The sequence below is a fragment of the Panicum virgatum genome, chromosome 9K, assembly GCF_016808335.1.
Source record: "Panicum virgatum strain AP13 chromosome 9K, P.virgatum_v5, whole genome shotgun sequence".
Taxonomy (NCBI): Eukaryota; Viridiplantae; Streptophyta; class Magnoliopsida; order Poales; family Poaceae; genus Panicum; species Panicum virgatum.
The window spans coordinates 49,350,014-49,366,397 of NC_053144.1; the positions used below are offsets into that span (position 1 = coordinate 49,350,014).

General features: G+C 50.8%; 1 protein-coding gene, 2 long non-coding RNA genes and 1 pseudogene across 3 annotated transcripts; 2 read left to right on the forward strand and 2 right to left on the reverse strand.

Moving 5' to 3' along the window:
- Positions 1-3,704: 3,704 nt before the first annotated feature.
- On the reverse strand, positions 3,705-5,503 carry LOC120651939 (protein SRG1-like). The gene is made up of 4 exons (XM_039929585.1): positions 5,200-5,503; positions 4,906-5,105; positions 4,687-4,740; positions 3,705-4,543 (listed from the first exon to the last, which is right to left on the reverse strand). The coding sequence occupies exons 1-4, from the start codon at positions 5,452-5,454 to the stop codon at positions 3,979-3,981; spliced, it is 1,074 nt and encodes a 357-aa protein (XP_039785519.1). The 5' UTR covers positions 5,455-5,503; the 3' UTR covers positions 3,705-3,978.
- On the forward strand, positions 4,522-5,108 carry LOC120651940. Its single transcript, XR_005666368.1, has 2 exons — positions 4,522-4,715; positions 4,882-5,108. It is a non-coding gene; the product is annotated as an uncharacterized LOC120651940 (long non-coding RNA).
- A 3,816-nt stretch (positions 5,504-9,319) lies between the features above and the next one.
- On the reverse strand, positions 9,320-15,916 carry LOC120651941 (annotated as a pseudogene).
- On the forward strand, positions 10,040-10,437 carry LOC120651942. Its single transcript, XR_005666370.1, has 2 exons — positions 10,040-10,173; positions 10,293-10,437. It is a non-coding gene; the product is annotated as an uncharacterized LOC120651942 (long non-coding RNA).
- Positions 15,917-16,384: the final 468 nt, after the last annotated feature.

The window sequence follows — 16,384 nt, forward strand, 5'->3', positions numbered from 1 at the left end:
GACAACAAAAGACTATAATACCGAGCATTGGCAGTCGCTGATACAACTACTTTGATATGCACTTTGAGGGAGTCTTCTCATTTTTCAATTTATTAATATATTGTTTATTGATTTTTTTATATTACACATTATAACTTAGACTCTCACAACGCACACACATTTACTACTATGAACATACGTACGCAAATCCTACTTCTATGAGTATCTTCGAAAACTGAGTCGGTAAATTCTCGAGATCGACGAAGTCACCACAGATACTTCGTTGTTGATGGGAACATCGTCTACCAGAAAGCACAATGCCGTTAAATACTAGAATATTGGCTCGCAAAAGAAGTCGAACCCAAGATCTGATGTGCTGCTGCTCACGTATTGTTTATTGACTTGACATGTGCTTTGCGGGAGATTATCTAATCTGTCATGTTTCTTTTTTTTATTGATAACCTCTCTACAACATTTTTCAAAACAAGATCAAACTGGAAATTGAGGGATAGACATCAGTATAGTAGAAAGCTTTCTTTGGTCCTTCAGAGAACACAAATTCACCACGGTATACGTATCATCATCTTCGATTCAGGGAAACAAATGTGAAGATATGGTCCATTGCATTGGTGGCAACTCCAGTACCATCTTCCAATTATTCCGAGAAAAAATAAAGGAACAAGACGGTTCATGTAGTACATATGACATAATCAACAAGATAATAAAATTTAGGTGTGATTGCAACAGCAAGTAAACTTTGACACACACAAGACGTACGGTTCATGTGGTCCACACTTGACCCCAGGTGCTTTTATTTTTCCACGAGCGCACATAATAAACGTACTGGACGGGACACGAGACAGGGACGCGAAGCACGCCTCGCCGTTTTCGATGGACATTCTTCAGGCAGACGACGCATCTCTGCTAGATCCTGAGAGTGTCTGCGAAGCGACTCCCTTCGGGGATCGCCTTGAGGATGCCCTCGACGTACTCATCGAGCTCGATGGACTTGTAGCGCGGCTCCTGCTTCTTGAGGTACAGAGCAATTACTATAAATCTAAAAAAATTAAAATATCCTACATTTTAAAACGAAAAGAGTACTTTGCATCTAACATTTGAATATAGAAAATGGGGTGCGCATGTTCCACGAGTTTTGGGGGAAGAACGCAATCACTGGTTTTGGATTGAGCTAATGTACTTCTAATCGATCAGGTTGGGTAAACCTACCTCCTCCTTCGTAGTTTTGCAGGTTAAACTTTTAGCGCACGTCTTAGCTAGCCCCTGAACCAACAAAAACCATATTGAAGCACACTAAACCTTACGCTTTGTGTCTAATTTCTGACATATATATTTTGGCCATATTGTAAATTTAATCAACATGTGGTAGTTTATATGGTTATAGTGGTTTTACACCAAGAGCATAATAATTAGGTGAAACACTATGCACTAGAGATTCTCTATCAATACCCGTCAAGTATGAGGTTTTTTTAATGAAATGGAGGGGCAGGCTTATATCTATATCTATATATCTATTACTAAAGCAAGTAAAGTTTCTACTCAAATTTTTAGTTTGGTACGTTGGTTTGGTCCGCATGTGTTTTTTTTAGATCACACAGTACAACTCACAACTCCGACACTCTCAACACACGCATACTCACACTCCTATGAACACACGTACGCAAACCCTATCCCTATGAGCATCTTCGAAGACTGAGTCGGCAAATCCTCGAGATTGACGAAGTCACCATAGGCGTCTCGCTGTCGACGGGAACGTCTCCTACCACTGAACCCGTATGCGAGTCGGACCTGTCGGTGTCCGGACCTCGCGGTCTAGCACCAACTAGTAAATGTGCTGCGTGTCCCTATGTCCAGATGGTTGATGCAAAAGAAAACACAATGACACCGAGTTTATCCTGGTTCCGGCCGAGGAGGCCATACGTCCAGCAGAGGGAGATGCACTGTATTATCTTGCACCGAAGTGTTTGTAGTAGGGGGTACAAGCTTGAGCGAGAGAGATGGAGTGAGGCTCCCAGGTCCCTGGTGTGCTAGGGCTGATTGAGGCGAGTGAGAGTTCGTGCGTTCGAGTGTCTCCGCCCCCCCCCCCGAACGGGTGTCTGCCTCTTCCTTTTATAGACTAAGGAGGGGAGAGTTACATGTATAAGATGTCTACAGATCGTTTCTTCTCCCCTCGGCCCGGGGGAGAACAGTTGGTCTTCCCTGTTGCCGAGCGTCGTGGAGCAGGGCGTCAGGCGTGGCCGTCGTCCTTGCGAGTCCTTTGACTGTGCTCAAGGCGTGTCCGCGTCCTGTGGCGCCAGTCGGAAGCGTGGCAATGGCTGTGGAGGTGCGCAGAGCCTTACGTCGGATGAGGTAGGGCACCGAGGGTGCTGCTGTCCGCGGTCTTGCCCTGGTCAAGGATCGCACGGTGTCCGAGGGTCGTCGTCCATGACTGCCGAGGGTCCTCCAGGGGAGAAAAGTACAAGGGTAGGCGGCATAGTGGCGAGGCGGTGTCAGGCAAGTCCGCACAGGGCGCCGTAGACCTGCACTGCGCCGGGAATAGCGGCACAGTGGCGGGCGCAGGCTGACGAGACTAGGGAAGGCAACGGGTACAAACCCGTCGGGTATCACTAACCCAAACCCGCACCCGCCAGAATAAAATTGTACCCGTTAAAAAACACATACCCGTCGCGGGTATGATTTCATGCCCGTACCCGTACCCGTGCGGGTTTTTTGTACCCGCGGGTTCCCCATACCCGATAGAAGAAGCAACAAAATTTAATAGAAAACATAAACAAATACATAATGCATTATAGCCAAATGAGTCTATGAATAGGTAATCATCGATGGAAATAGAAGTACATGAGCCTAAGTCTCTCTTAGCATGTGATTGAACCTTATTTTGATACAAGACCTTGTGACATTAGTATTTTAAGTTATATGTTGTCGGGTTTATTGTACCCACGCGTTTGCGGGTTTGGGTACTTGAAGAATAAACCCGCACCCGCAAATCCGACGGGTACGAAGTTTATCCCATTAAAAAACCCGCGGGTATAGAATTTAGTCTATGCCCGCACCCTAATGGAGCAAAAACTCATCGGGTTTCGGGTACCCGTTGCCATCCCTAGACGAGACGCCAGTCACGTTTGCTTGCTGTGCGGCATGGCGGTTGACGCCAGCTGACGCCGTCTGACTCCGCCCCATGCCATGGGGTGGTTGCCGAGTTAATGCGCCCCGTCCCGTCGGGTGGTTGGGTCGCCGCTTCAGTCTGCCGAGGGGGGGCCGAGCAAGGCGGAGTTTCCCATGTGCCGAGGGTCCGCGGAGGGCTCGGCTGAGGGAGCCTCGAGCGAGGCAGAGATCCGAGGGTCTGCGGAGGGCTCGGCTGAGGGAGCCTCGAGCGAGGCGGAGATTGCTCCGCGGCTGGTGAGTCCTCGGCGGGGTCGTACTGTGGCGCTCGGCCGTGGGCCGAGTGCATGCTCGGGCTTCTCATTCCTGAAGAGGATTTGGGCCATATGTTGAGCTACGTTTTTGTGACATTTGAAGTAATTTTAGTCCCTGTTTAGGGTACCTCCAACCATGGTACCCGACAGGACCAATTCTCGATCACGTAGAACTCTATAAATTAACACACGAACACCAATACATATCCGATACTTATATCAATTTTATCCGTAGCAACACTTATTAATAAATAAAGAGTTAACAGAGAAAAAAGAAATAGATTTACACAATGAGGGCCAAATAGCAAAAAAAACTCACTTGATGATGTATAATATCAATACACATTCGACATAATAATAAACAAGATAACGAAGTTTAGGTGATAGCAACAGCAAGCAAACTTTGACACACACAAGACGGTTCATGTAGTACACACCTGACCCCAGGTGCTTTTATTTTTCCACGAGCACATAATACTAAACTGGACAGTGGACACGAGACAGGGACGCGAAGCCCCTCGCCGTTTTCCATCGACATTCTCCAGGCAGACGTACGCATCTCTTGCTAGACCTTGAGAGTGTCCACGAACCGAATCCCTTCGGGGATCGCCTTGAGGATGCCCTTGACGTACTCGTCGAGCTCGATGGACCTGTAGCGCGGCTCCTGCTCCTTGAGGAGGCCCGGGAGCGGCGCGACCATCCCCCCCACCGTACCCTCCTCCACGAAGACCACGGTGGTGCGGCCCCTCCGGGCGTCCGGGATCACCCGGTGCTCGACGCTCCGGTAGGCGCCGTTGGTCAGGACGTCGAGGATGTCGCCGACGTTGACGAGGTAGGCGCCCGGCAGCGGCAGTACGGGGTACCACCTGCCGTCCTTCTTGATCTGCAGGCCTGGCGTGTCGTCCAGGTGCAGCAGCAGCGTCAGGCCCAGCCCGTCGGTGTGCGGCGTGATGCCCAGCACCTTGTCCGGGCAGGGGCACGACGGGTAATAGTGCATCGCCATGCTCTGCCGCTTCCCGGTGAAGGCGTCGACGAGCTCCTCGTCCTCGTCTCCGATGTCGGCCGCCATGAATCCCAGCAGCCGCCTCGCGAGCTTTGTCATCTCCGTTAAGTACGTGGCGAGCGCATCGCTAGAAACCAAAAGGAACATTGTATTTAAGCAACCTCATCAGATCACGCGATTGAATTGGGTTGGGAGTATGTAACTGAAACAATTAATCTACACGCCCAAAGGAAAAGAACATGAAATCCGATGAACAGGGAGACAGCAGACCGAAATGCGGGCGGGTTGGTGGGCCACAGGTAGGGGTGGTAATGGGCCATGGCCCTAATGGCCTCTTCACAGTCCAATAAAACCCTTAAAATTTTTAGTTCAAAAATACATATGTTTAGAGCCCGATCCTTTTAGAACCCGATCTTTAGATTTTCTAGTTCAAAATATTGGGCCTTTTACCACCCCTAGCCACAGGTTCATGTTCCTGTCTGGACTAGCTGCGTGATGAGGATCAGGCCCTCGGCCCAGTCCAATTTGTCACCTCGCCCCCTGCTGTAGTGGTGGCCATATCCTTCAATGCCAGCACTTTCTTCCGGCACTGCCACTCTGTTCTTGACGTCCAGTGGCAGGCTGAAGAACTGCACGGTGGTGTCCTTTATAAGCTGCGCCACTGCTTCGTCGACTCCATGGTTGGTTAGCTGCAGATGTACAGGGTAATTAGGCTGGCCATATCACTGCATGCACAACATCCAAATGCGAGGGAGAGAAATAATAACGCAATTCCAAATGAACCTGAAAGAAACCCCAGTGCCGGCACGCATGGCCGAGCTTCTCCGTCTCCATGGCCGAGGAATCAGGGTCAAGAAGCTTGGCCATGTCGACGACCGGCAGCTCGTAGGCCTCGTCCTCACCGACGACTTCGGCGGCAAGGACCTCGTCCGTCCTGATGTAACTCTCGGGGATGTCGGTGGAGTCGCCGGCGAACATGGACTGAGCGGCGTCCGTGATCTCGTCCCTGTTGACCATCTTCTCGCTAGCGACCTCCATTGTTCAGCTGTTGGCAAGGCTGGTATGCAGGCCGGGCCAGGCTGCCTATTTATAGGGTCGATTGTTTTCTGGTGGTATTTGGTTTGGTAATATGTTCCTTTTCCACTTGCACGGGGAAACCAAAATTATTAGGGTCGACAAGGGGGAGGTTGGTGTTGATTAATTTAGTGCTCTCTAGTTTGCCAATGTTTATGTTGTCATTTTTCAAAATCCCTAAAGGAGTACTTAAAAATCTTGACTACTATAGGTCAAGATTTTTTTTGGCAATGTGATGAACACAACAAGAAATATAGATTGGCAAGATGGAGTATTTTGTATGAACCTAAGAGTACTAGGGGATTAGGGATTTCAAATTTGGAGGTTCAAAACGTGTGTTTGTTGAGCAAATTGTTACTCAAACTCTGAGAAGGGCATTTGGCAAACTCTCCTTAAAAGAAAGTACTTGAGTAAAAGGACGTTAACATAAGTGAGCAGCGTGGTGATTCTCGATTCTGGTCAGAGTTAATGGATATCAAAGACTTTTCTTGGTAAGAGGAAATTTTCAGATTCAGGCCGATCAAGCTAGGTTTTGGGAGAATTGGTGGATTGGACTGGCACCTTTGATGCAGCAGTACCCTTCCCTATATAGCATTGCCAGAAGAAAGAACCAAAGAGCGGCTGATGTTCTTGGAACAAGACCACTGAACATTTCCTTTAGAAGAGCTCTAGTAGGTGACAAGCTAAGGCTGTGGCCGGAGCTAGTGTCTAAAATAGCGAATGCGACTTTAATAGAAGACAAAGACTACTTTCAGTGGAGTTTAACTAGAACACATTTCATAGTAAAGTCGATGTATAAAGATATAATGCAAGCTGAGCGATTGCAGGTTAATTGTGCTATTTGGAAGTTGAAGATACCACTAATAAAAATAAAGATTTTCATGTGGTATTTAAAAAAAGGTGTCCTCTTAACAAAAGACAATCTCTTAAAAGAGAAAGTGGAACGGGAGCAGTAGTTGTTGCTTCTGCACCAAAGATGAATCTATTCAGCATCTTTTTTTTAGTGCCATGTGGCAAAAACTGTTTGGAATGCTGTTTGCCTACGGGATAAAAACACCTACTAGTATTGCAAACTTGTTGGGTCCTTGGCTGAGAGGTTTCTCACCTAACCTTAGAAAACAAATTTTGGTAGGGGCCGCGGCATTGTCCTGGGCACTTTGGCTAACCCGAAATGATGCAACTTTCAATCGATCTTTCCCTAACTCGTGTTTGCAGGTTATTTTCAGAGGGACATACTGGACCAGGTTTTGGTCGCACCTATCTAAAGAGGAAGAGAAGAATCTTATAAAGAAGCAGTGCTTGCACTTGGAAGGTTTGGCGCTGGAGGTGTTCTCCAGAAGTGGATGGAATTTCAGGAGCAGGATAGAGTGTTAGGTGTTCAAGTTAGCTTCGGTGTGGCTTTCTGTTGATTAGCTTGCTGAAGGACGTTTTAGCTTCTTTTGTTCAGGTTTAGCATTTGCTTGGCAGTCTGAGCACTGCGGTATTGTAATTGGCTGTGTATCTTTTTGGTAGAGGCCGGCTTTGCCTTAATCTAAAAAAAAATATTAGGACTGTTGGTTACGCCACCAGCAGGATTCGCATCCCTTTCCACCCCACCGGACCATATATCTGCTTCCATCTGTCTCCATATATACGATCTGGCTATCTGGTTGGACAATTCTATCTGGTCGATCGCTTCCATTTCTCCAACTAGTCCCTTTTAAACAACTTACGCGTAGGAAGAGGTCCAATGATTTTCCTTCAACTACAAGTCAGTCATCAGAAAGCTTGTCTTTTATCCATTTCTTATTTATAGGTCCAATAATAGTTTTTCTATCCCTTGACCTTGACAGCTAGGGATGCAAGTTAGATATATTTTGGATTGTTGGGTAACCTAAAAAATTAATAAAATAAACTAGAGTGGAATGTCATTGTAATTAATTAGCTCATCCAAAAAATACAACACCATTGGGTACCCACTTGCATCCTTATTGACAGCAGTGTTCCTTTTCCTTGACTCCACACTTCGTTGTTACTAGCCCCGTAAATAAAACGTTTTTTTTTCTATGAGTGCATAGGACGATTAGCCATTTGTGTGCTATACATGTCGCACAATTCCAGTTACACCATGCTTCTTGCAAGTTTTCGTTCTCCCCTATCTTAATTAGAGAATAATCTACGTATATGCCGAGTTTTTCGTTGATTGTCTTTTTTCACTGTGATCGCTAATCATATTAAGCAAAGTACCTGTGGTGGCAACTTAAAAGCCCGAAGCACAGCCTCAACGTAACACGGGCATTAGTGACCAACAAGTACTAATAATACGTTCATACGTTTCAACATGCAAACTGTCAAGATTAACTAGTGACCAAAATACAATGTGTTCTATTAAGTATAATTAAACACCCTAACACTGCGAAACACCGCCTTGGCTTCATGTAATAGCAGCTATATATAGCTACATTCATATATATAGTTCACCAATAGCATTTTTACGAGTTTTTTAAACTAGTATTTTTATGAGTTTTTACTGTGCAGCACATATACAAATTCTTACACACATATTGTAACTGCACAAACATCACATGTTGACCCTTACTTTAGTATACCCCATGCGTTTTCAAATATATATATATATGTGACATCTATGACAAAAAGAATTAATTCATTTTCAAACTTATACTAGGTTCATACCCGTGCGTTGCAATGGGCAGCAAAAATTTTATAATGTACTATACATAGAACATCACACAAGACAATAATTCAATAATGATATAGTTACTTATATTGAAGTAGTAGTATAAAACCTGCACATTTGTATCCTTTTAAAACTGTTATTATATTTTAAGGTCTTAATCTTTCAAAAAATACTTGATCTAAGTTATAACTATTATTAATATCTAGGGTGTTACATTATTTCATACTCAACGATGATATAATTTGATTTCTCATTGTATTTCTTATTATCAAATTATTATTATTTAGTCCATATTACTTCATATATCAAATATTATATGCAAGAATACAAATATAGATTAAGAAAATAGGTTAAAAAATTATGGGTATGCAAGAATTAATTAATGTCAAATATAAATAATAAACAGGAGTAAATATGATCATTTTACGTTCTTATTAATTTCTTCTAAAATTCATAGGATGATTTATTTGTGAGCACGAAGGGAATAAGTTAGGCCAGTCTCAGTGAAGTTTCATAAGAGTTTCATGAGCATTTAGTTTTGCTGATGTGATAATATATCTATGAAGAGAGAGAAGAGAGAGTTTCATAAAATGTTAGAGGAGTTTCATTCCCATGACACTCATCCAGCATGATTATCTAATTTTTATTCTAGGTAACTGTGCAATAAAACTATGTATGGAGATTAATAACCTTATAAGTTTTAAAAAAAAACTCGAGCTGTCGGAGATTGCACGCCTTCGGCATTCCTCGCTGATTAGGAAGGCCCAAAGACTAAATTCTTAGAAAGGCCCTGTCTGGGGGCGCCAGCAAGGCAGCAGTAATTACGTTTTGCGCTGCTAGATGCTAACTCAACTTGATCTCAAACTCGGTTGGTCAAACCGCATGAGAATTGTTTGCATGCTCTGTTAAAGTTCGCATTGAGTCCGGGCCTCCGGGGTCGATCAAGCATATACAGTTACTGTAAGGTAATTGCAAATATATTTTTATATTACTCCCTTCATTTCAAATTAGTTTCAAATTATTAGTTGTTTTGATTTTTTTAGATACATTAATTTTGCTATGCGCCTAGACATAATATATTTATCTAGATGCATAGTAAAAAATTATATACCTAAAAAAATTAAAATGACTAATAATTTGAGACGGAAGGAGTACAAACATATTTTCCATGGCACACCATTCACAATTTAGAGATGGTCCCCCTGTAAGGTGCATGAGATTGATAATCAGACTCCACCGGACAGTAAAGTCCTTACATTGGGATTCAAAAAACAAAAATTATGCACTAGAAAAGATAAAAAAACTAATAATTTGGGACATATTTTTTTCCGGTGTTACTCTGCAGTCTGGATTTTTATTTAATTTTCAAAGAGCATTGGGATTCAAAGACAGAAGCAAGCAGCTATCTGTCACTAACCACTTGGACTGCAGATACATATCTCGATCACAATCACAAGCTCTAAATCCTGAGGCTCTCGATGAAGCGTGTGCCTTCAGCCAGCGCGTTGAAGTTGCCCTTGATATACTCCTCGACTCCGATGGATCTATAGCGCGCCGCCACCCTTGGCCACGAGCCCCGGCAGCGGCGCCACCTCTCCTCCGACGGCGGCCTCCTGGAATATCATGACGGTGGTGCGGGCCCTCTCGGCGTCCGGGAGCACCCGGTGGTCGACGCTCCTGTATGCGCCGTTGCTGAGGACGTCGAGGATGTCGGCGACGTTGACGACGAAGGCGCCCGGCAGCGGCCGCACCGGGAACCACCGGCCGCCCCTCCTGATCTGCAGGCCCGGCGTGTCGTCCACGTGCAGCAGCAGCGTCAGGCCTAGCCCGTCGGTGTGCGGCGTGATGCCCAGCACCTTCTCCCGGTGGGGGCAGGGCGGGTAGTGGTGGATCGCCATGCTCTGCCGCCTCCCTGTGAAGGCGCCGACAAGCGCCTCCCGCTCCACCCCGAGGTCGGCCGCCATGAAGCCCAGGAGCTTCGTCGCGAGACCGATCATCTCCACCGAGTACGCCTCAAGTGTGTCCCTGGGATTAACCCATCCATGGGAACGAAATTAAGAGTCAATTAAGCGAGCCAAGCGTGTTGCCACTCCCTCACATACACACAACATCCTCTTGCTTGCAGGTGGAGAAAAAAATGAGAGACAGAAAAAGGACTCAGGAAGAGCACACGAAGTGGAGCTGCTTAAGACTCTGAGCTGTAGCTGCTCTCCTCTTTATAGACACACCGGTCAAAATGAGAATTTACAAGGCATGGCTCTACAGTACAATGCAGCCATGACTATTACATGTACAGCCGTTTACTGCTACCATGCTGCAACTTGCAGCGGCTACTATGCACAACAGTTCTTTGCCGCCCAAGAGTAAATGGCAGGCTTGACTGAGTACAAGCTAGTGGTACTACTACTACTAGGCATGGAAAAAGCCGCCCCAGCCAAACTCCCTGGCAACATGCCGTCGTTGCCGCAATGTACTCTTCCTCGCAAGTGCTCAGCGCAACGACCTTCTGTTTCATCGATTGTCAGGAGATCGGGCACACTCCAAGGAAGAAGAGCACACCAATCGTGCTCCTTCGTCCATCAACGTCGCCCGCCATGTTGCTGTCGCTGAACCCAATCAGCTCCAGCTCTCCTCTGCTCCTCCTTGGGTAGACAAGCCCGTAGTCGCGCGTCCCTGCCACATAGCAGAGCAGATGCTTGACCGCGGCGAGGTGATCCTCCCGCGGCTCCGCCCTGAACCGACTCACGTACCCCACGGCGAACCCAATGTCCAGCCACGTGTGCGTGAGGTAACGCAGTGCGCCGACGATGCTCCGGTAGCTCGTGGTGTCCACCAAGGGGGCAGTGCTGTCCTTTGACAGCTTCACCTTCTCCTCCATGGGCGTCTGGCATGCCCTGCACTCGCCCAATGCGCTCCTATCCAGCAGCTTCCTCGCGTAGGCGCTCTGGCGGAGCGTGATGGCATTCCCGGTCTGCTCCACTTCAATGCCGAGGTAGTAGGTGAGCAGACCGAGGTCTAACATGCGGAACATCGACTTCATCTTCTGCTTGAACGCGTCGATGTCCCGTTGCTCAGCTCCGGTGACGATGAGGTCATCGACGTACACACCGACGATTACCAGGCCTCCCTTCGACCGCCATGTGTAGAGGGCGTGCTCGGTGGCGCACTTGGTAAAGCCGAGCGACGCGAGGCTGGCGTCGAGCTTGATGTTCCATGCGCGTGGTGCCTGACGCAGCCCATACAGGGCCTTGTGCAGGCGAAGCACCCTGTGCTCCTCGCCGGCGATGACAAATCCCGGTGGCTGCTGCACGTACACCTCCTCGGCGAGCTCTCCACTGAGGAATGCCGATTTCACATCCAGATGATGGACCTTCCAGCACCTCGCCGCCGCCAACGCCAACAGCAAGCGCACGGACTCCATGCGCACCACCGGCGCAAAGACTTCCTCGAAGTTGATGCCCTCGCGCTGCACGAATCCCTTGGCGACGAGCCACACCACCTCGCCGTACTCATTCCGCTTCACCTGGAACACCCACTTGAGCCCAATTGGCCGGCAACCGGCCGGCGGATCCACCAGCTCCCATGTGCGGTTCTCTTCCACCGTCGCCATCTCCTCCAGCATCGCCGCCCGCCAGCGTGCCTCCTGTTCTGCTGCGGCGAAGTTTGGTGGCTCCTCTGCGCTGCCCAGATGCAGCTCGAGGTCGTCCAGCACATGGGCCGCCTGCCCGGGCGGCCTCCCCATGCCAACGATGTCATCCACAAGACGGAATCGGAGTGGCTCACCGGAGTAATCGGCGTCGATGTTCGGGGAGGCGCTCGGCGGAGGCGTGATGAAGCGAATCGACGAAACGGCGCTCGTTGCGGCGGAGATCGAAGTCCCCTGTACCGCTCTCGAGGGTGTCACCTGCGCTTCGCTCGAGGGTGTCACCTGTTCCGCTCTCGAGGATGCCCCCTGCGCCTCGCTCGAGGGTGCCCCTGCGCCTCGCTCGAGGGTGTCCCCTGCGACTCGCTCGAGGGTGTTGCTTCCCCTTTGTTGTGAGCTAGCTCCCCTACACCGGAGTACACTATGTACTCCACGGTGAAAGAGCTGCTCAGGCCGCCTGGCGTCGCTTTCCCATTGCCGGACTCCCAGCCCCAGCACACCGCCTCGTCGAAGACGACGTCGCGGGACACGACCACCTTGCTGCTGGCCGGGTCGTAGAGCCGATAAGCCTTGCTCCCGCGCTCGTACCCTAGGAAGACCATGGGAGTGCTCTTGTCTTACAGCTTGGCGAGGTTAGGCTTCGTCTTCTTCACGTGCCCGACACAGCCGAATGTCCTGAGAAAGGACACGTCCGGCTTCCTCCCGTGCCAAGACTCAAATGGCGTCGTGCCCTTCAGGCTATTGGTGGGCGCGCGGTTCAGGATGAACACCGCCATGCTCACCGCCTCGCCCCAGAACGCCGTCGACATCTTCTTGGCCTTCAACATGCCCCTAGCCATGCCGACCACCGTCTGATTCCTCCTCTCCACGACGCCGTTCTACTGCAGCGAGTACGGCGCCGTGAGGTGGCGTTCAACGCTCTTTCCCGCACAGTAGAGGCCGAACTCGACCGAGGTGAACTCGCCGCCGCGATCCGTCTGCAGCACGCGTAGCTTCTTCCCCGTCTCCGTCTCCACCTGCGCCTGGAACTCCTTGATCACCGCTGCCGCCTCGTCCTTGCTCGACAGCAGGTGCAGCCATATGTAGCGGCTGCAGTCGTCCACCAGGAGCAGCAAATAGCGCCGTCCGCCGTGCGTTGCCGGCGTGATTGGCCCGCAGAGGTCGCCGTGGACGAGCTCGAGGGTGTCGCCAGTGCGATAGCTCGCCTTCTTGGGGAACGGCAGCCTCCTCTGCTTCCCGGCAAGGCAGCTGTCGCACAGCTCGCCGGCATGCTCGGTCAGTGGCAGCCCTCGCACCATGCCTTGCCGCCCCATCCTGGCCAGAGCATCGAAGCTCAAATGGCCGAAGCACGCGTGCCAGTGCCACGCAGCATCGTTGCACCTTGCCGCCAAGCACACCGGGCACGCAATGCGCAGCGCCAAGGTGTAGAGGCGATTCCTGCCGTGCTCGACCTTGGCGAGCAGCTTCTGCTCGCGGTCCCTGGTCCGGAGCACACCGCCGTCGATCAGCACCTGGCAGCCTCGCTCGTCGAGCTGGCCAATGCTGACGATGTTGCTCCGGAGCTTGGGGATGTAGTACACATCCGTCAGTGCCTTGTGCTCGCCATTCTTGCACTGGAACACGACCGTGCCGCGCCTCTGGATGTCGACGCCGGAGTTGTCCCCGAACTTCACGGTGCCGATGACTCCGGTGTCGAGCTCGGAGAAGGCCGCGCGGTTCCCGGTCATGTGGTTGCTCGCACCGGTGTCAAGGTACCACAGCTCCTCTGCCTCCTCCTCTGCTCGCCCGAGGTTGACCCGCGCGCGGCTCGTCGAGGTCGACACGCACGCCGCGGTCCTCTGCCTCGGTGTTGATGGCGCAAACCTGCGCCATGAGCAGCACAGGCACTTCCTCGTCATCCTGGGCGAGGTGCGCCCGCTCCTGGCGCCGCGGCTCCTTGCAGTCGCGGGCCCAGTGCCCGATCTTGCCGCAATTACGGCAACGATCCTTGTCGGCGGCACGATCTCCGCCGTCCTTGCCGGCGCCCTCCGCCTTCCGCCGTGGCTTGCCGCGCCGCCTCCGCCGCCGCTGCGCGAAACAGAGGAGCCCCCCTGCTTCCTCTCGCGCAGGCGCGCTGCCCACTACTCCTCCGTGAGCAGTAGCTGGCCGCCGCCAATCGTGCGGGCGGGGGCCTCCGTGCAGTCCTCAACTGCCTTGAGCCGCCCGGTGACGTCCTCGATCGAGAGCGTGGTCATGTCGTGCGGCGTCTCGATTGAGAGCGTAATCTGCGCGAACCGGGGCGACACGACCCGCAGGTACTTGGCCACCGCTTCCTCCTCTCCGATGTCGACGCCAACATGCGCTAGCTGGCTTACCAGGGAGGTGAGCCGCAGCGCGAAGTCCTCGATGGCCTCTCCATCGCAGAACGTGATCGCCTCGTACTCACGCCTGAGCTGCTGCGCCTTCGCCTTGCGCACGCGGTCGCCGCCCAGCCGCATCGTCTCCAGGCTTTCCCACGCCTCCTTGGCGGAGTCCTTGGCGCCGAGCTGGACGACGTACTCTGACGCATGGACTTGAGGATGGCCTCCATGGCCGACTGGTCGTCTTCTTCATCAGCGGTGCCCACGGTCACCGCCGCCCACAGGCGCCTCGCCTTGAGCATCACCTTCATCAGCACCACCCACTCGGTGTAGTTCGTGCGAGTGAGCATGGGGTACTGCGCGCCGCCGACGACCCGCACCGTATTCTTCACGACGTACGTCGTCTGGCGCCCACGGCCACGCTCCTGAGAACGCCCGCGCCCATGCTCACGATCCAGGGAAGCCATAGCCACCAAGCTCGAACACTCAAGCTCTGATATCATTTGTTGGCACTCCCTCACACACAACACCCTCTTGCTTGCAGGTGGAGGAAGAAGATGAGAGGAAGGACTCAGGAAGAGCACACGAAGTGGAGTTGCTTAAGACTCTGAGCTGCAGCTGCTCTCCTCTTTATAGATACACCGGTCAAAGTGAGAATTTACAAGACATGGCTCTACAGTACAATGCAGCCATGACTATTATATGTACAGCCGTCTACTGTTACCATGCTGCAACTTGCATCGGTTACTATGCACAACAGTCATTTGCTGCCCAAGAGTAAATAACAGGCTTGACTGAGTACAAGCTAGTGCTGCTGCTGTTACTACTAGGCTTGAAGAAAACAAGCATGAGCATGAGTAATTATCTATGAAAGCGATGTCATCATCGATGGCTGCTGAAACTGACCAGGCCATTGGGAATTTGGGATGGAGATGGAGACGAGACAGACCTAAAATGTGGGTGGGTTGGTAGGCCACATCTCCATGTTCCTTTCTTGGGGTGGCTGCGTGATGAGGATCACGCTCTCTGCCCAGTCCAGCTTACCTCCTGACGCCCTGCTGTAGTGGTGCCCGAACCCTTCGAAGCTGTTCTCTCGGACCGCCACTTTGTTCTTGCTCTCCAATGGCGAGCTGAAGAACTGCACGGTGCTGTCTTTCATTCGCTGGATCACTTCTTCGTCAACTCCGTGGTCTGTCAGCTACGCGCGAAAACATCATAGAACTTTAGAAGAAGGAACTCATCGTCAATAATTGGATGCATGGGCATTTAATTTACACGGATAAAAGGCAGAACGAAACGGTAGGAGCCGGACCTGGAAAAAGCCCCAGGTCCTGCAAGCGTCCCCAAGCTTCCCGATCTCGAGCGCCGCCGACTCCGGGTCACGGAGCCTGGCCATGTCGACGACCGGCAGCTCGTAGCTCTCGTCCTTGCCGACGACGACGCCGTCGAGGACCTCCTCGGTCCGGACGTAATTCTCCGGGACCTGCTGGCCGGCGTTGGCGAACGCCGCCACCGCGGCATCCGTGATCTCATCCCTGTTGACGATCTTGTCGTAGTTGCGAGGAGCCTCTTTCTCCATTGTTGTGCCTGTGCACACTGCAAGGTATACTAGGGTGATGTGCCGATTTATAACTCCATCCTACTGTACCTAACACACCATCGAGTGTGGCAGTATAGTTTAGTTGCCAGTCTCGACATAATCATCCTACCCAACACACCAAATCATCACCAAAAACTCCATGGAAACCGCGGGTGCGCTTGGCCCACGCCATGGCTCCGTCCACGTCGCTGCAGGACACGACGGCACTCCTAGCAGGGTTTCCATTCCCGACCGGACCGGCCTAACCGCCGGGCTCCGGTACCGGTTTACCGGTCCGGTTAGGCCGGATACCGGTCGGAACCGGGCAAAAGGTTTTTTGAATTCAAATTCAGCAGTTATACCGGTACGCAACGGTAAGCCGGTCGGATAGTCCGGTATACCGGCCGGTTTGGCCGGTATACCGGTGTTTTCGGCGGTCCGGGTTTTAATGGTAAACCGACTGGTTAGACCGGTATACCGGCCGGTTTGACCGGTATACCGGTAGTTTAGAGTAGTTTTCCGACACTTGGAAAATGGATCCCCGGTGTGAAATAAAAGAAAATTTCGACATAAGCTATGCACATTTTAATGTAAATGACCCTACCAAAACAATAAATTATAACCATGCATACAAATACAACAGTAATAAGCGTGCA